General features: G+C 42.9%; 2 protein-coding genes across 3 annotated transcripts; both read right to left on the reverse strand.

Moving 5' to 3' along the window:
- Positions 1–1,536: 1,536 nt before the first annotated feature.
- On the reverse strand, positions 1,537–3,720 carry Slh (sec1 family domain containing Slh). The gene has a single exon (XM_075677372.1). It carries the CDS (start codon positions 3,527–3,529, stop codon positions 1,643–1,645), a length of 1,887 nt encoding a protein of 628 aa, XP_075533487.1. The 5' UTR covers positions 3,530–3,720; the 3' UTR covers positions 1,537–1,642.
- Positions 3,721–9,152: 5,432 nt separating this feature from the next.
- On the reverse strand, positions 9,153–18,881 carry prel (preli-like). Of its 2 annotated transcripts, none has more exons than XM_075677376.1 (4): positions 18,715–18,881; positions 18,279–18,374; positions 17,659–17,881; positions 9,153–9,831 (listed from the first exon to the last, which is right to left on the reverse strand). In XM_075677376.1, the coding sequence occupies exons 2-4, from the start codon at positions 18,368–18,370 to the stop codon at positions 9,532–9,534; spliced, it is 615 nt and encodes a 204-aa protein (XP_075533491.1). In that variant the 5' UTR covers positions 18,371–18,374; positions 18,715–18,881; the 3' UTR covers positions 9,153–9,531. The 2 variants fall into 2 exon arrangements, with proteins under 2 accessions (XP_075533491.1, XP_075533490.1); XM_075677375.1 differs by having other exon boundaries at positions 18,711–18,880.
- Positions 18,882–19,947: the final 1,066 nt, after the last annotated feature.

Here is a 19,947-nt window from a genome sequence, read left to right on the forward strand (position 1 = left end):
ACAGACCTAGTCAATTACTGTGTTGCTTGCAGTAGAAATGAGCAAAACGAGAACAAGGTGAAAGCAGGAGCCAATGTTTCGACAAGTGGACTTGTCTTCAAGGCGACATATGTTCCAAAAAGAAGACAAGTCCACTTGGCGAAACGTTGGCTCCTGCTTTCACCTTGTTCTCGTTTTGTTCGTCATCTTGAATTTCCATCTCCCGTGTTCCCCGTGCTTTTCCTTGCAGTAGACATGAACTACTCTTTCTTTAGTAATGCCTCACAATTGAAATCAGTTTCACCATATGTTTCACAATAGCTCCACTTCCACATGCTTAGCTTAAACTAACCAGTTATTAAACAATACCAACATAAATATTTTAGTTGCCAAGTATTTATTGTTGTAACTGCTAACCTGTTTTTCATTTTTTTTCCCTGCAAGCAGCCACAAAGTGCTTCAGGGAACTTATGTGCATCACATCTGCAAATGACCTCACTATGGTTTAATGGGACAAAAAATAATGGGACGTGTGATGGGATTTCACAGAAGTGATCTGAAATAAAGTGAAGTAAGACCAGAATAGGAAAGAGCGTCAACACACTCTTTCTTGTACTGATCTTCACTTTATTTTGTGTCCCATTACACTGAAGCAGGAGAGGAAAGAGCATGTCAACGCTCTTTTCTGCCCTGGCCTTATTTCACGTCCCGTAACTAGCCTAACTGGCCCAGCAACAAGTAGTGATACATTAAATGACCTCACCTCTGATTAAGAGGCTACATGTGACTGTCTGTCCAGCCAAGGTTTTCTTTAACTTCTTTGCCTTTGTAATGTCATGGCGAATCACAAAATATATAAAAATATAGGTCTCAGTGAAACATGAAGCGAGAGTTGGTTGCAGAGTAGGTAAAATTAATGCTATGGGGGCAATTAGTGACAATATAGTTGAAATGAACCACACTGAACCATAGACTACACTAGCTGCAAAATCAGCCCACTTGCGTCAAAAAAACGAAAAGAAAGCCGTGTAAAACAAAGTTAACACAAAAGACGACAGCACCAACATACATACACTTAAAATGAAAAAAAAAAAAAAACAGATTGATATGAATAAAAGAAATAGAAAGTCCTTAAACAAAATTTCAGGTCAACAATGGAACGAAGAAAGCAATGCCAAAATGTCATGCAATTATGCAACATTGCATCATTTTCAATTTCCCCAACTTCAGTACATATAAGTACATATACCATGTAAGTTGACCTTGTCTTCTTTCACGCAGACTGTGGTTGACACAGCTTTTTCTTTTGCAGCTTATGGGCTTTCTCATTTGCAACAGCATGTTATTAAAACACAAATATGTGCATTGTTTTTACAAAGAATACACATACTTCCTCCCATTAATGCCAGGACACTACACAACAATCTATACTCAAGTGTTTTGAGCGAAGATTATACTTGCACAAGGAAACATGGGAAATAGAAAAGAAAAAAAAAAGGAAAAGTAATCGTAAGCAGCGAGGCTACCTTCGAATATCAGTGACTGGGATTCCCATGATTTCATAACACCAGTGGCTTTATTTGCCTTTTGTGCCCAGAGCTACAAGTTTTGTACCTGGCCTGACTTGCAACATGTAGTGGTTGCAAGTGACACCAGGCACGGTTTACTTAATTTCATCCCCAAGCTGGGACAGCTGCTCCAGAAACTGAGCAGCATTGGTGAGCTGTGTGCTACCATAAACAACCTTCTTGGATTTGCCTTTTGTGTAGTCCAAAAGGTTCTGGTATTCAATGTAATTGCCACCCCCCAAAACAAACACAACTGCCTCTTGGAATGGTGCTTGGGCACGTGGTTCAACACGTCCAAGAAGTTTAGGGTCCAAGTACCGGAAGTCGTCTGTTTCGGGCAATGATTTCAACTCCATTAGGGCATCCACCAGTCGTGTTATGGGAAGTTTGTGCTTCTTGACAACCAGATTCTTGACACCTTCCATTACAAACTGTGAGCCCTGGCTCATCAACTTCGAGAACATGCCCACAGTGCGAGGGCCACCACCATAGGAGCCCGCTGGTTGCAGAGCTGTGACACGGGTATAGTCCTTCCAGCGGCGCAAGTACCTCAGAGGATTTAGGTCACAACCTGCTCGTTGCAAGGCGTCCTCGTACTCAAGGGCTCCATCTAGTCCAAGCACATATGCTATTAATATTAACCTCAGCTTGTCTTGTGCAGTGCCTGCTTCTGGATCATTTATCAGGTCCAGGAGGGAACGATCCAAAGCCTGCCTACCAAGCAATTTTTCTTCAGTCTCAAAGTACAAGTCAAGTTTTCGAGCCTTGATGTGTTCTAGAATTGCAGTTGCTATGCTCGTGTGCATATCAATGAGCCGCTTGCGCTCAAGTAACTCTGGTAGTGAGCTGACGGCTGATGTCAACTTTGCCGTGTTATCGGAGAGCATCGTGATAGCTTCATCTGTTCGGTCACCTTCCAAACCCATGGCTGCCTTCAGTTTCTTCACCTCATCTTCTTGTGCACGGTAAGCTTCTAGTTCTTCTTGCACCGCTTCAGCCACAGTGGGAAAGGGGCTTCCTTTGTGCTGTTGCCAGAATTTGTCTGCCTGAGTCAAATCAAACGTCTTGGTCTTTTTCCTTGGCTTGGCGCCCACATGCTCAGATGATGGGGATGACGTTACAGGTTCTTCCAAGGTAACACGGTTCAGGCTCAGGCCTAGCACGTCATGTGCCAGGGCCTGGTAAGTCCAAGTGTGGTGCAATGGTGTTGCCATGTCCATGTTTCGATCAAGCACAACCAACAGAGGTCTTTGAAAACTGAACTGGCCACTGCCATGAGCTGAATCCAGAAACAGGCTATTCCGAGAGTCGCGAAGGTTCTCACGCATCCTCTTGTCGAGCTTCTCTGCGACCATTTCAGCAGCGTTTCCTTTGGGGCAACGAATTATGGGCACGGTACCTAGCGTTGCAAAGACGGAAAATAGACAGTCGACAATGTTGTCCATGATTGCCTCGATCTCTGTGTCCTTCACGTCGCCGCGGTTAATGGCGTAATACGAAACAGTATGCCGATCGTTGTGCTTCAGTAAGAACAGGTCATTTTCTAGAGTGATAAAGTTGAGGTACTGATCGAACACTTTCGACACGTTGGCGACAGAGTTTGCTTGCAGAGCTGCTGAAGCCAGATCTTCAAGGTGCTGGCGCGACACGGGTGACACAAAGTTCAGGTAATACTGGTCATACAACTCATTTCGGAAGTCCTGCGATATTCGTGTAATGTTTTCGTCAGTAGGCGCAACGAAGTAAATTGCAGGCACCTCCGGTATGGGATCTCTGTCGGAGTGCAGAAGCATGTGCAAAGTGATGCCCATGTCACGTAGCTCTTTCACTGACAAAAGAGGCGATATAATGTCTTGTCCACAGCGATCGTACACCAGAAGTTTCCACACAGGCTCCGAAAAGGAGCCTTTTGGTTGAGGAACGTTGAAGTTGAGCATCTGCTTCAGCGCAGCGATCTGCTTTTCACGTATGTTGAGAGACATGACTGACACGGCAGTGGTTCTCCTACGCGACGGTATTCTTTATGGCGTGAGCGCTAAGCTTACATTCTACGATAACTCACCGGTTCAAGAAAAAATTACCAGCTCTTTCAAACACGACACACAGCGGGAGGAAACCTCTTCCGAAACTCTTGTGACGTTGACGTGAACAGCAAGCGATGCACGGCGCCACTTTCGCTGCCTGTGAATGATGTTGGTGGCGCTTCGGCCAGCTCCGACGTTTTGGGCATTACCCCTATCAGTGCAACGCCTCTTTTGCTCAGCGCTGTATCAGGGCGGCTTAAATTGTGTGGTTTTACGTGCCAAAACCACGATCTGATTATGAGGCACGCCATAGTGAGGGACTCCGGAAATTTCGACCACCTGGGGTTTCTTAACGTACACCTAAAGCTAAGCACACAGGTGCTTTCGCATTTCGCCCCCATTGAAATGCGGCCGCCGTGGCCGGGATTCGATCCCGCGACCTCGTGCTTAGTAGTCCAACACCATAGAAACCACGGCGGGTCAGGGCCGCTTAATGAAACTACAGTGTACTAAGGTTGTTGTCATGAATCGCGTAATTTTTACCGCGCCTATTCAAACCTACAAAAACCATTCTATTACGCTGATAATGTTGTGCTTTTGGATATGTGGTTAGTGTGCTTGGTATACTGTGTGGCTTACTTGTAGTCCATAAATGCCATAAAAAGTGCGCCATTAGGACGGAGCGGCTAGTCGAGACTTAAGCACATGGATATGCTTGCTTTTATTAAAACTTTACTTCGGCTACAGAGGCTACACTTCGGCCATAGAGTTTCATATATCGTAGGAAACTATGACTTCGGCAACGTCTTCTAGCTTATACCTCTCCTAGGCCCTATATGGTTGCCAGTTATATGCTTACCGAACATTTCAAGGCATTGTTTGGCATGCGGTAAATAATTTAGTGATGGCTTTGTAACCACAGAGCGTGTCACGATCGGCCCTCACCCCATGCTCTCCGCGCGCTCGGAGGCTAGAAATTGTCATTTGCCTGTCAAGTGGTAAAAGCCCATTTCTCATTTGCCTTTCCTTTATATTTTTTTTTTATTAGACAAACATGGTCACGCGAACTTACACCCTAGTCTTTTTCCTTTCTCCTTAATTAATGGCAATATGACATGTCTGTTCAAGTAAAACACATTTTTTTGGAAATACTCTGTTCAAAAATGGACAGTTTGGTAGAGACATCTTTAATATTTCTTAAATTATTTTTCTCCACACACACTTCTTTTGCAGTGACGTATCAGTACACAAACGCACACGATGAGAGCCTTTCCTTAAATTTATTCTTTATGAATGGGCTATAAATTTGTCCTGTGACAGTTCCTTAATAGTCTTGTTTTTCTATGCCATATCTGTATTGGTGGAATTTAAGACTACAAAGAAATGTATCAAGCTTCACACAATTTGTACTAACGTAGGACTGTACCAGCCTGCACGTGTCAGTAGTCATAATTTTGTGTTATCATTGAAAAGCTTATACATTCAAGGAAAAGAACATCCTCACTTCCCTCAACTGTTCTTCTTTAAAGTATTGTTAGACTGCTCATATTTTAGTACAGCAGTTGCACATATGGAAGACAGTTTGAAGTATCAATAGCTTCATGTTTACCTGCATCACTCACTGTGAAGCTGTGGAGAGAGCCTTGTCAAAGATAGCTCCATTTGAGGAATCAAAATAACTAGGATAATTGAACAAGCCTACACATTCTGCCCATGTAAAAGCTTTTATCAAGTTTATCAACTCCACCAACTGAGGCAGTGGAACTTAGTCATATTTTTGCAGGTCTTGAGGCCATGATTCTCCTTTCTTTCTTACACAGCTGCTATAAAATAATCTCAACAGTGTCATCAATGGCACATGTGCTTCCTTGGGAATTGTACAATAATCTAGGGGTATGACAGATGCATTGCAATCTGGTGTTTGAATGCAGTCCAGGGATGTATTCTTGGACGATCACTTTTGCGTGGCAGAGTGCTCAGCCAGCTGATCAGCTCATAGTTTTGCTTAACCAACCAACAAACATGCACTGAAAGTGATATTCCACAAAATTACTGTCTGTGAGCTCACCTGGTTTTCCTCTACCGACCATTAAGCGTGCATTGAAAGTGGCATCACTGAAAATGACCATCTGAGGATAGGTCCCCAGATTGTGCTTGCATTACTGAAAGGCTCCATTTACATATGTGCAATGTTTTCGTAGTACACCAATAACTGTGACTGTACAAAACCGTGAACTTTACTACCTGTGCAAGTGAAGTATACCTGCTCGCACAAGTTTTCTGCGTCATAACAGCCACAAAAATATCAAAAAGCCGATCATTGCAATAGAGGACGACTGAAACAGCAGGTGAAGACCTCCGGGGAACACACCAGGGTGTCTACCAAGTTGACATTTCCAAATTCCCTGAGTTTTCCAGGTTTTCCCTGAGCACCTTTGCAAAATTCCCTGAATGAGCCAGAACTTTGTTTTACGTCAAGACAGGCTGACACCACGTTGCCCGATGCTGTCACTCTCTAGTAAGCATGCTGAAACAAACAAAAAAAAAAATGACTTAATACAGTTTGAATAGTAAGGATTAATATATATTTTATTTAAAAAGAAAACAGAAGGAAGGTATTAGTAAAATGCACAGCGAAAGAAATGGTAAAGCCCATTCCAAATTGAGTCGAACATTTTCAAATACGAATGAAAAGGAGATGCATACATAAGTAAATATTTTTTAATATGAGCTATTTCTATCAACTGATAGCAAGCTCATCTGTATGAGGCCCTGAACTTTGTCACAGCTAAGGTTCTCTCTCAGCAGCTGGGAAGTCAACCTCAACTGTCCTGACATACTCTCAGCCCGTACACAACATGTCAGTGTTGGGTTTCACTGCTTAAAACAGTTTATTTTGGTTTGGATGAGGGATACCTGTATCTCAGCATCAGCCAACACTCCTTCAAAAAGGCGGCGGCACCCTTCCTTTCCCGTTAATTCCTCAGTGCATCAGTCCTTTCTGTGCTCATCCTCCTTCTACCACGCTTTCACCACATGGATCATCTGAAGCATCCTCTTGGTCAGTTGTACAGTCAACGTCCGATTTTTCGGATTCCCTAGGGGCTGCAAAAACATCCGAAAATCGGGCAGTCCAAAAATAATGAACGCCTGTCTTTAACTGCCCTTAAAGGCTAAAATTGCCACAGGCACGCCCGAAAAGAGAGCGATAGAGAGAGAGAGAGAATGATAAATTAAAGGTAGCGAGGTTAACCAGGACTGAGCCCGGTTGGCTACCCTACATTGGGGAAAGGGAAGGGGGACGGAAAGATTAAAAGAGAAAGTCCACTGGGGATATCAGTCGGTCACTCAGTCCGGATCACAGACGCTGACTCAATCCGGTACCTTTCAAATATCGCAGCAGCGCTTTTGTGGCCTTTTGTAGCTGCGATATGCGAGGCCATGGTCCCAAGATCTTGTTCAAGGTGAACGGCTTTCCATCTAGCTGATTGAGAGCTGTGCAGAGGTCTTGCCTTTCATCTTCAAAAGATGGGCAGTAGCACAGTAGGTGTTCTATGGTTTCCTCGACACCGCAGGTATTGCACTCGGCGCTATCAGCCATTCCAATCAAAAATGCATATGCATTGGTGAATGCGACACCCAAACGTAAGCGGCACAACACTGTTTCCTCATTTCGCGGAAGACCTGGTAACAGCCGCAGTTGCATAAAGGGATCGAGGGAATGCAATCGATGTTGATTGAATTCAGGTGTGTGCCACTTCTCCAATGTCAAAGAGTGCGCTAGCTTGCCTATGTGTTGGGCTGCATCGGTCTGCGATAAAGGCATAGAAACAAGGGTTGCTCCTTCGTGTGCTTTCCTAGCAGCTTCGTCAGCGAGGTCGTTGCCGGAGATACCGCAATGACCAGGCAGCCACTGAAACACGACGTTGTGTCCTTTCGTGATCATGTGATGGTGCATTTCTCGTTTCTCCGACACGAGTTGTTCACATGACCCGCGACGAAGAGATGACAGAAGACATTGTAAGGCCGCCTTTGAATCGCCCGAAAAAGCTCTTAAGGCCTGCCACTATACTTACTAGGCATATCGGTGCTCGTACTGTGATAGGAGATGGGGGTGCACGTGTGTATAATTAAGGAATACATACTGTGTCCCCTGACAATTGCCCCTTTCCACGCGACGAAGAGATGACAGAAGGCATTGTAAGGCCGCCTTTGAATCGCCCGAAAAAGCTCTTAAGGCCTGCCAGTACACTTACTAGGCATATCGGTGCTCGTGCTGTGACAGGAGTTGGGGGTGCACTTGTGTATAATTAAGGAATACATACTGTGTCCCGTGACAATTGCCCCTTCCCACGCTTGTTATGTTTCACCGCCTAACACTAATGTACTGAGGCGAAGCTAACTTTCGGAGACTGACATTACACAACGCGCTGTGCTCTGCGAGCTTCAAAGCCAATCGCGAGGATTACAAAGGCGGAGTCGGTGCCATTGGTGATAGCGGCGAATTCTTTCAATGAAAAACACGGCACCGCACGGCAAGAAGCTTAATAGCGAACATAGAAGCAGCTAGGCTTAACGTTGCCGCGGTGGTGGTTACGGCTGCCACCGGATCTGCGTGCGAGAGTGCCGGTTCGAGGCGGCGAGATAATCAAAATAGCGGCGGTGGCGGCTTTGGTTAATGCCATTTCAGACCTGCAGTTAGGGAAATATACATTGAGTATATGGAGTACGTGGTGGTGCCGCAAAGCCGTGCATATTATCGGCCATGTCCGAAAAATCGGGCGTCTAGAAAATCGGTCGTTAACTACTCTGGCAATACATCGTGCCGATAACACGGCGTCAATGACGATTCGTTGCGATTCCTGTTACTGGAGCCAGCATTAACACGACTTTCGTTCCCTTTCAATAAAATTAGAGCTAATTTTCCCTGATAGAAGCACAAATTCCCCGAGTTTTTCCAGACTGTTCAAATTCCCTGAGAATTTCCGGTTTTCCCGGTTGGTAGACACCCTGCACACGAGGAAGACTCCCTTGAAGAATCTGCCCCAGCTGCAGAACATAATTACAAGAGCTCAATAAAGTTTTCCCTCCCTCCTCATAGCCAATTAATGCATTTACCCTACAAAGACCGTTGTTAGTACCAATGACTGGTAGATTGAACTGATGGGGTTTAATATTCCAAAGAAATATATGGGCTATCAGAGATGCTATAGTGTGGGGCTTTGTATTTATTTCTGATCACCTGGGGTTCTTGGAACATGCACCCAAAGCACAGCACACAAGCACTCTTGCATGCCATCCCACTTGTACTGTAGCTATCAAACCGGCAACCTTGTGCTGAGCAGGACACCATAGCCACCGCCACAGCTGCTAAACACATAGTTCCATGCTAAGTAGTGAAGCCATGAAAAAAATCAACTTCTTCATTGCTCCCACACTTCGAGAACTTGTGCTCTTAGGTGCACATGATTTACATTACACTGCCTCCTCATATGCAAAGTCTATGTTTTTAGAAGGAGACAACTGAATAAGAATATTCGGCAAAGAAAAATAAAACGGATCAGTGAATGGTTACAACTGGTAAAATTCAGTAATTTTATTTTACATGGCTACCAGATACAGTAGTCTCAGTAACAAACGTGGTACAAACAACACAAAAACAAAAGACTTCCCCGCCATCTCCACCCAGTGCCATATGTAAGCATTAATTCCAATAAAATATGCAGCTTCCCATGAAACTGCAGTGGCAGTTAACATGGACTGTTACAGTTCCACTGGAATGCTATATACTACTTGGCACCTAAAGTAGGAGAAAAAATGAAGAGAAAGGTGCAGGAAAGACATTTCATGGCAGAGAAAAGTCTTGCCGACAACCTTAACAATGTGCACCTGAGTGCAGTCATCTGTATATCATGGGAGCACTATGTGGCAGTGTTAAGTGAATGCCGACACGTAGCACACTAGTTGCTGCAACTGGCTGCAGCCACCAGTGGCACAGCCTTGGCTTTGGCCAGCTCAGTAGCCAGCTTAGAACGAAGGCGCTCCTTCTCTGCTGGATGGGTCCCTGGGAACATGCGCTCCAGGACATATGTAAATCCTTTGGATGCCTTGGCAGCATTCTGTTTGAAGCGTTCCACACCAAAGGCTTGGATGGCGCAGGAGAAACCGAGAATCGAAGATGAAACCCAGGCTCTCCGTTCTACCACGGTATGTTTAGGGTTGTCAGCGGCAGGCTTGTAGATGCATTTCTCCTCTACAGACTGAAAAAGAACGTGGTATAGACGTCAATGCAGGACAAAGGTTTTGTGATGAGCTACAAATGCTATGCAAGAGTTAAAAACTATGCACAACTAGCTTGCTAGCTCTGTACTGCATCTTGCTGTGCTATGGCAAACAGTATTTGGAAACATTTTTGATGTGGTTAGAATTTGTTACAGTGACATCCAGCAGATACAGAGTCAACTTTACTAATACATTTCAATGCAGTAATGTACTTCCTATGAACACAAAAAATGTGAAAAATACATTCAAATGGGAAGCAAGAGCAATATGCATATGACTTTCAAAAGTCTTTGCAATTGCATGGAATTTTGCACAAGAACTATGAAATGAGAGACCTAACAGCAAGTTAAAAAAAAAAAACATCTTGCATAAATAGCAGTGGACATAAGTAGAAGGGTAAATTGCCATGTAAACCAATGTTTCATGGTGTTTTGTCATTGCATCTGGAAGTGCAGAAAAAACTGATGAAGTTGAGGAGTTTCATTATGGATGTCTGAAGTTTAATGGCAGAAGTTATTTGACAAAACAGCATGCCAGTTTAAGACAAACATATTAACATTTCTTTATGCTAAAAGTCTACAGGGTCTATCAAAATCCCTTGTTACTGGCTAAAAAAGTGGACATAAGTTGACATCTTCGCATCCCTACAAATACTTTGTAGGCTACATACTCTGAGTATCCCTACAGACACCTTGTTTTTAATGGAAACTGTTCTGTCCTTAAAGCACCCGGTATTGAAGTTCTACATGCTGACAAAAGTAACATTACTATTGCCATGAACTAATAAACAATAGGACGACAGAAGATGGCACTATCCACGTTGGGTAACTTAACGGACGAAATAGCACATGTATAAACCTGAAAAATTTCTTTTTCTTTAATGTAACATATGCAAGACGCAGTATTCTGCAGAGAAGAACCTACACTATGAGCTTCTATGCACGAATGCTTTTGCACCTGTAATACATACTCAGCCAAATACCTAAATAAGTAAATTGTTGTGGCCACTGTCAACTCCAGAAGATTACTTCATTTATGTGTGTCGAGATGCCTGAAAAAGGCCCTAGTGGTGGGCAAGACAGGCGAGTGTACATGAAATAAGCACAGTTTCATAACCAAAAAGATAAACATTGCTCAGGATGAAAATAGCAAGCTTGTCCTTCATAAGTACACATCAATTTCTGCAAAAACTGTAGTCAGACATCGTATTGAATGAATGCACACTATTAGATGTTGACTAGCTTCATGCACTTGATTACTCATGAACATGTAAAAACAAACCTCAATTACCGAACACAGATATAATGAACTACTACACATAACAGAGTAAATACAAAATAACAGTGCCTAATGAACATATGCTTAAACAAATGTAGGATGAAATAGAAGTATTTTTGTGTCAGCTGGAACTTCTAATGAGGTTCGACTGTACTACTTTAAGCAACAATAGAAATGTGAACAGCAGGGATCGACAAATTATGTTTTTATGGTACTTATTTCGTCTATTAAATGGAAAGCGTACAGTGCAGTGTGCCCAATCCTGCAGAAGTTGCACGTAAAATGCTGTGTAACAATTTATACAAGAATGTTTCTATGCATTTGTAGCCACATTGTACTTACGTAATTGTGTTGACTATATGCAATTTTGCCATTTCACATCGAGCTGTCTTTAAGGCTCCAATCATCTCCAAGCTAAGCCAAGGTTTGTTAGCAGCGCCTTTCTGGTTTGGCTGACACCCTTAAATAGATCCCTTACGGCATGAGTTAGCACCAATTTCAAAATTACATTCTTTGGGTCGTACTTTGCCACACAACAATTGTCATCTGTCCTGCCCGCATTTCCTTTCTTTAACACTGCGAGCCCAGTACTTTCAAGTCACAAACAGCATGAACCTTATCAGCATGACATAGCATTCTTCACAGGAAAGTAGCGAGCGCATCCTTTTCAAGAAAGGAAATGCAAGCAAGACAGATGACGATTATTGTTGTGTGGCAAATATACACCCCAGAGGGTGTTGATTTGTTTAATAGTGTAGGGTGACTAGGAAACTTGCAAATTCACACACACACAAAAAGAAAGGCGTTTATACCTGCTTTCAAGCAACGAGGAAAGCTACCGAACACCACTGTACTGTTGTTTCATTTGCTTCTGCAATGGCAGTGGCAATTGCAAGATATAAACTTTTGTTTTTACATTGTAATACACAGTGAAAAGAACATACAAATCCATGAAAAATATGCCTTTTTATACAAAAATTACAGTGCACTTGAAAAGTAACTTACGCGCACCTATCTGTGGTCACGTAAGAAGGATCTAAAGTTATTACCAAATTTGCAGAGTGAAGGCATACAGCTTTTGCGTAACTTTCTGTGCAGACTTAAAGTTATAACTTCTCTTTAAATCATGAGCACCCTCTTCTGATTCTATGAATATACTAGCACATACAATTCTACAATAATCTCATGACATTCTGCGCCATGAAGCCACAATGCTTTTTGTGTGCATTTTCAACTGGGTGCATGAAGAAAGGGCATAATTATTCATTATGTATTTCGGGGAATTCTAGCACAATACCACTGTTAGCTAACAAAACATTTTTTTGTGTGTGTGTCAGTACATGTAGCATTGCTTGGTGGTAAAGAGTGGGCACAAAGATTGATGACCACCTTTTGTACTGTCAGAAGCAGCTTTGAGCAAACCAGCGATTTCACTTGGTGCTGCGAAGTACCAGAATCTTGTTTATGCCTTGGTTATCTCAGCTCATGGCGATGCACAAGCAATGGTCATTGGTGCACCACATGTTTCAATGGCATGTAGGCTTTAGGCTGTAGTGAATCTTCACTTGTTTTCTCTTTCATCCCATTCTTCTAGGTAAACTAGCATAGACACCAGAAATCTTTATTACGAAATCACGGGCTTAAATGCACTTGCGGTACCCGCTTCTTAAAATTGAAGTCATTTGCCTGCAACTGATGCATTCACAAGAAGAATGATATTAAAGATACAGACGGACAAGAACGCGCTGCAGAGGACTGAACATGATGCACTGACAAGTGCTTGTTGTACAATCACTGAACACAGCTGAGCTAAGATGATGAAGGCTTAATGTTACTGCCCTGTGGTACAAAGTAAAAGTGCCTATTCACAAAGCATCAGCCAAAGGAGCTTGGAGAAGGTCACAAATCCTCGCATCTATTGCTCGTAGCTAGACTATGCTGCATGTAATGAAAGCCACACACTTCAATGTTCACACCTGAATCAGTGCTGATAGCACGTCATGTTCAGGGGCGACACCAGCAGACGCATGGTATTACCGCGTTGTCAATATTTCTGACGGCAGCCAGCATAGCAGTCTAAGACGGAAAGAGTGCCTGCAAATCTTCTCAGCCATGATTTAAGTTGTTCGTTTAGTTGCATAGACAATTTGTATCCTAGACTAGAAAGAAATTCAACATTTCTTCAGAACTGAAACCACTATAGTCGGGCAGAAATTTAGAAAAAAGAGGAGGCCTTGCCCAGATGATTGAAGCGCGACAGCTAATTGCCTTCGCAACTGAAATAATCAAGCTAAAAAAATGTGCTTCTACAGCGCGTAATTGTCGGTATAAATAAAGATTTTTGTGTTCTGATGATTGGTTTGGTAGAGCTCTCATGATTGGAATGCTACAGCACATGCCGGATCGCGAGAGAAAAATAACCCAAGGCCTTCTACAACACTGCATGTCGTCTGCTTTTTAGCTTCATTGCATGGGACAAAAATAGAAAGAGCAGCTCTGCATGGCTTTTGTGCTGGTTTACGTGTACACGGCACATTTTCTACTAATTTTCTGAGCTTAAAATGAATCAGTTGCTATTTGAGAAGTACCTAAAAAAAAAAACATGCATTTATCGAAACCATTACAAACCTGGGATGAGAAGACGATCGACGCAGGAAAGGTACAAAAATGCTTCATTCATCATTTTACATAAATACTCTTGGTTTTAAATAGCATAAGATTTATATTTTTTTGGTTTTGTGTTTTTGCTAACTTAGTTTCAAGAATGTGATAGGTTTCCTTTTTTTTCGTTCCTTCTCACTTTTTTTTTTACAGCGACACAGTACACAAACATACCCGCCACAATCACTAGGCACCAGACTTTGGCAAACTTTCCTCGTCGTAGCTTCACCTTGGATCAAAACAAAACACCATGGAACAAACACGCAGGATGTTTGTTTGTAGTGGTGTGTCGCTGCGGGATCCTGTTTTCAGATGAAGCGTCAGCATGCTCGCTGCAATCTTTCGTCGCTCATTCATGGGTCAGAATAAACGCATGCGGCACAAATGGTGCATCTTTAGCTCGCAATAATATTTCCGCCATGGTAGACCACCACAAATAGTTCGGGAATTCACTCTGACGAGGGGCAGATGCACATGACTGATGCGACTCGATTCAGTTCGAGGCGCGGGCGGCCATCTTCTCGATCACTGGCCATCCTGCTCATGAGATCAGTCTGGAGTGTGCGCCCATTGGCGGAGGCTCATGTGCATCCACCTTGGAGGAGTAAACACCCTTTTTTCCTAAAGTTGCACCTGACTATAGCTGCATCCATTTCCTGAGCAATCTAAATAAACAAATCCCAAGTGCCTTGACCTGTCGATAAGGCAGAGAACGCTCTCAATCAGCAAGACACCTAAAGTTGGTATATCTCACATCTCGAAAACTGGATAGTGACAATGGAGGAACTCCAGACAGAAAACGATCTAAAAGAGAATGGGTACTTCAAGCTCGACAAATAGGGGTGGCAATACCTGTCGGTTTAACTACAGCAGTGACAGCTGGTGCCTTTGTACCAAGCAACCTTTTCTTATTCAAGCAAATTGAAATAGAGGTATATCTAAAGATGATCCAGTGAAAACACGGAGACGGCGGGACATGGAAATTTAAGATGACTTTGGTTAGATAGAAAATAATTTTTCAAATAGAACGCACCCTTTTATGCTGCATTTTGACATTAATGCTCAATGGTACAACAAATCATACGAAGAACTGAACCAGTAAAACTAGTGCAATTTTACTAAAGAACCCAAGTACAAAAAAATATGGCAAAATCACATCCCAGGAGATGTAGTTTCAAAGCAGAACTTTGCCCTTTATTTTCTGAACTAATGATCTGACTCCTGCCAAGCATGCGTGTCAAGGCATTGCATGCAATCCTACAAAATATTTGGCCTTGTCAATCACACTGGTGAATGCAAAGAGAGAAGAATAAAGAGATCTGAAGGGCTTGATTTTCGTTAGACACAAAGAAGAAATTATTGTGATGTTTAAATGAAATGTAGAAATAATAAAGAAAAAGGAAATGAAAGTGGACGAAAAGACAACTTGGCTTGGATGGGAGCTCAACCCAGATTTTCCATATTACGAGTGCAGCACGCGTAATGTGGAAGGTGTGTGTACAGCTCCCACTTGCCGCACTGTGCACAGATGTTGTTGAATGCTGTAAAATGCCTGAAAACCACATTTTCAAGAACATAAGTAGCACCAACATTGTGCATGTTTGGGTCAACAAGAATTAAAGAAAGTCCCTGGGCCTTTTCTGACTCCATGACACATCCAAAAGTGATTAGGAAGCCATCAACAGGTCTTCCAGCATTTTTTTCACATACAGTGATAAAAAGAGGCGAGCAACATCTGTACATGGAGATAATTAAAACTGTCACTTATGTGAAGAATCAGTCAAGCCCCAAAACTCTGAGATGTTCTTGAGCAGTGCTTGCTCAGAATTTAGCATTTGTTCACTTTGCTAGACGAGGCGAAAGTGCAGAGCTTCTGGTGCTCAGCGTGTGCCCTACAGCGAGTCTTGTGCAGTTGTCCACACTTCCTGTCTAGAGTATTGAATCAGTGCACTGCGATGCGAAGAAATCAACATGCGTGCTTTGTTGACAAGTTTGAGAGACAATGATTGTGACCAGCAGAAGCTACAAGGATCCCAAGGCAACACAGTGTTTAGCTCGGTGCCTTGAACCCAGCAGTTGCTGTGTTATTACTCTTTCCTTGCGTGCAGCCCAGAACTTAACTGCTCTAGACAGAAGTGCGGATAATTGAACTAGAAATTTACGATGAAACCGACAAAAACGCACTCTGAAATTCCTGCCAACAACGATGAAAAAGCCACATGTGCTCCATGACTTATGTCGAACAAGAGCAGAAAAAAAAAATAAATGGAATTATCATGCAATTAACATTGTACTAATCCACAAAAAGGGAGACATTAAGAATTTAAAAATTATGGACACATTAGCTTACTTCCAGTATTATATAAAATATTCACCAAGATAATCTCCAATAGAATAAGGGCAACACTGGACTTTAGTCAACGAAGGGAACAGGCAGGTTTCAGGAAGGGATACTCTACACAATGGACCACATTTATGTCACCAATCAGGTAATCAAGAAATCTGCAGAGTACAATCAGCCTTTCTATATGGCTTTCATAGATTACGAAAAGGCATTTGATTAAGTAGAGATATGAGCAGTGATAGAGGCATAACGTAATCAAGGAGTACAGGATGCTTACGTAAATATCTTGTAAAGTATCTAGAGAGATTCCACAGCTACCTTAATTATCCACAAGTAGAAAGATACCTATAAATAAAGGGGTCAGACAAGGAGACAATATCTCTCCAATGCTATTCATTGCGTGCTTGGAAGAAGTATTCAAGCTATTAAACTGGGAAGGCTTAGGAGTAAGAATCAACGGCGAATATCTCAGCAAATTTCGGTTTGCAGATGACACTGTCCTGTTCAGCAACACTGTGGACGAGTTACAACAAATGATTTAGGACCCGAACAGAGAGAGTATAATAGTGAGGTTGAAGATTAATATGCAGAAGACAAAGATAATGATGAATAGCGGGGGCAAGGGAACAAGAGTTCAGGTTCGCCAGTCAGCCTCTAGAGTCTGTGAAGGAGTACGTTTACCTAGGTCAATTATTCACAGGGGACCCCGATCATGAGAAGGAAATTTAGAGAAGAATAAAAATGGATTGGAGTGCATTCGGCAGACATTGTCAGATCCTGACTGGAAGCTTACCATTATCATTAAAAAGAAAGGTGTACAATCAATGCATTCTACCGGTGCTGACATATTGGGCAGGAACTTGGAGGCTTACAAAGCTCAAAAACAAGTTAAGGGCCGCACAAAGAGAAATGGAACAAAGAATGTTGGGCATAAAGTTAAGAGACAGGAAGAGAGCGTTGTGGATCAGTGAGCAAACGGGGATTCCCGATAATCTAATTCACATTAGAGAAAAAAATGGAGCTGGGCAGGTCATGTAATGCATAGGTTAGATAACTGGCAGACCATATTATGGTTAGAGAATGGGTGCCAAGAGAAGGGAAGCGCAGTCGAGGACGGCAGATGACTAAGTGGGGTGATGAAATTAAGAAATTCACAGGCGCTAACTGGAATAGGTTGGGGCAGGAGAGGGGTAATTGGATATTGCAGGGAGAGGCCTTCATCCTGCAGTGGACATAAAGTAGGCTGATGATGATGAATGAACCCTATGAAATTCGTTCTCTAATCATGACTGGACATGCCTCCACATTCTTGCATAATAAAGCACAATTTCAGTCAAGGAGCTGACACAAATGTTAGTCCATGACATTAAGCACCAACCAAAGCTGTGCAATGTTCTTACAAATGAGCAAAAAAATTGCACACTAACAGTGAGGTGGTGGTGTTCTTTCGAACAATGGTTCCGAGGTGTTGAAATTCATCACAATGACTTGTACCTAATAAATGTATGCAACTAAAACTCACCATAATATGCTGGAGGCCAATATTGCGTGTATAGGTGACCAATGTCCTTGTGCGTGGGTCCACGACAGATTCTTCAACAATGCGCACGGACTTGGAACTGACAAAGCGCTCTCCCCACTTTGGTAGCCGGTTCATAGGATTGGTCTTGGTGAGTAAGCGTTTTGTGAACAGTTTTCCGCCTTCTACATATCGTGAAACGATGTCCTCTGTCAAGACATGCGTGCTGCAAACAAAACGCCAAACAGTAAACGGGCGAGCAAGAATGGAGCACAACACAAGCAGGTAAACAGTGCATACATAAAGCAAAATTAAGTGCGGTCACCGAATGTTGGACAAAACGAACATTCTAGGTCGTGTACACTCCGTAGTAATACTCGCCACGCTTTTTGGGCTGCCACTGCGTCAACATGGCCTATAAATTTGCAAAGCATCGTAGCGACAACGACAGACGTGTGCATCCTATGCGTTATGTTGACAAGGGAGAATACAACACTAAACACTACTTCAAGCCTCTCATTACGCGATATCAAAACATACGTAAAAAAAAGGAGCTGCTGTCGCACAAATGTGCACACTAATGTGCAAACAGTTAAATTCTTCAAAATTACTCAGGTTCTTACCTGTATGGATTGGGGTACCTCGCCCAGAAACCTTGAGCCACTTGGTCCCACGAGAACTTGAACGTGTCCTTCCTCTCGTAAAACTTCACCATTGTGCTTTAACGCAGGAAACAGTAAGCATACCAGTTAGCTCGTTGAACGAAGGGCGACCTTTGCACTGTCTTTACTTTTCAGACTCGACAGACGTTATATACTTAACCAAAGAGGTGTTTAATAACACTTGAATATCTGAATGACTGGTAAGTGCAATTACGCTAAATACATGCGTTTTTTTTCCTCGCTATAAAAGCAGTTCAGTGGTTTTCGGTTAGCTCACAGGTCAGGTTACGTTACAACTGCCCTTGCAGACATGGCGGTGAGCTAGGCGTGCAGCGACCGCACATGTTTCATCCGCATGTCCCCCAGCTAGATGCACAGTAAACAACAACTTACTCACTACAGGCAGTTTTCGTACACGACAGAAATCCGAAGAGAAATAATCTACGTTGAAGAATCTGTTAATTTTATACGAAAACTCCAATACATCGCACCACTCGAAGAAGTTCCCGCATGGAACGCCGCACCGACCGCACCGCTCACTGCCACGGGCACAGGTGTGTATAAAGAGGGGCGGAGGGGCTTTAGGTGTATAGCGAACGAGGCGACCCTAGTGGCTCTGCTTGGCGACTGTCAAAAACAGACCATAGTATCACAGCACAGCTCTATAGAACAGACTGAAATGACATCACTTGAGAGGTGTTCTAAGCAGCGCACAAGGTGAATTTTAACAACGCCGCAAGTAGCACGTTTCGATCACAGCGGCCTTGTTTTTGAGCTCCAAGTTGTTTAACTGCTGAGAGCTGTGTCTAAAAATTAAGCCACTCGCGCATTTGTAGAAAATGCGCCATACGCCCATGTGAGCGTGCGTAAGCAGCGTAAGTGATTATTATATTGCGTACTTGATGCGTAAGTGTGACCGCGGGCCAGCTGCGACAGCGATGCTTTGTAGTTTTTTAAATAATGTTGCAGCATAAGTGACCACGCCAGGTATTGTTGCGTTCGAGTGATATTCAAAAAAAGGTATCTGTGATTGATTTTTTATATTAATTTGTATGCGCGTTTTTGCTCGCCGTCACAGTTTCAGTTTCGGTCGTCTTCTGGTGCTGTCATCTTGTTAACGGAATGTGATGGTGAATTGCAAAAATGCGAGCCAAAAACGTTTAGACATCGTGAAAATGTTTCGCGTAGGTGATTTCTTTGTGCTTGTTAAATTAACTGTTGTGCCACTACACTGCGTGCTATTCTGGACCGTTCTGGACATTGCCAAATTGCGCCATGTTATAGAATTTGGTGATGGCGTCATTCGACAATGTCCAGACAATGCCTCCTTTGGTCCAGACCACGGTGTGGTCCGGATTAGTATTGACGCATGATGTGCCAATCTAGCGATATCTCAAGGAGGTTTTTGATTTAATACTGTGTATGTGCAAAAGTTTATCTTTTATATAGTACAGCAAGCGGTCAACAGGTAAAGCGAATAATTGCGCGATCGTGGCTACAATAGATTACTCCAGAACCCATCTCATGATGGGTGTCGATGTTAATGTGAGATTAGCATTGAAGCAATGTAGCAACACAAATCGTCTTCACTTGTTGCTGTTCCTCAGTGTCCCGGTACAACCTACTATGG

Source organism: Dermacentor variabilis, unplaced genomic scaffold (genome assembly GCF_050947875.1).
Source record: "Dermacentor variabilis isolate Ectoservices unplaced genomic scaffold, ASM5094787v1 scaffold_12, whole genome shotgun sequence".
Lineage (NCBI taxonomy): Eukaryota > Metazoa > Arthropoda > Arachnida > Ixodida > Ixodidae > Dermacentor > Dermacentor variabilis.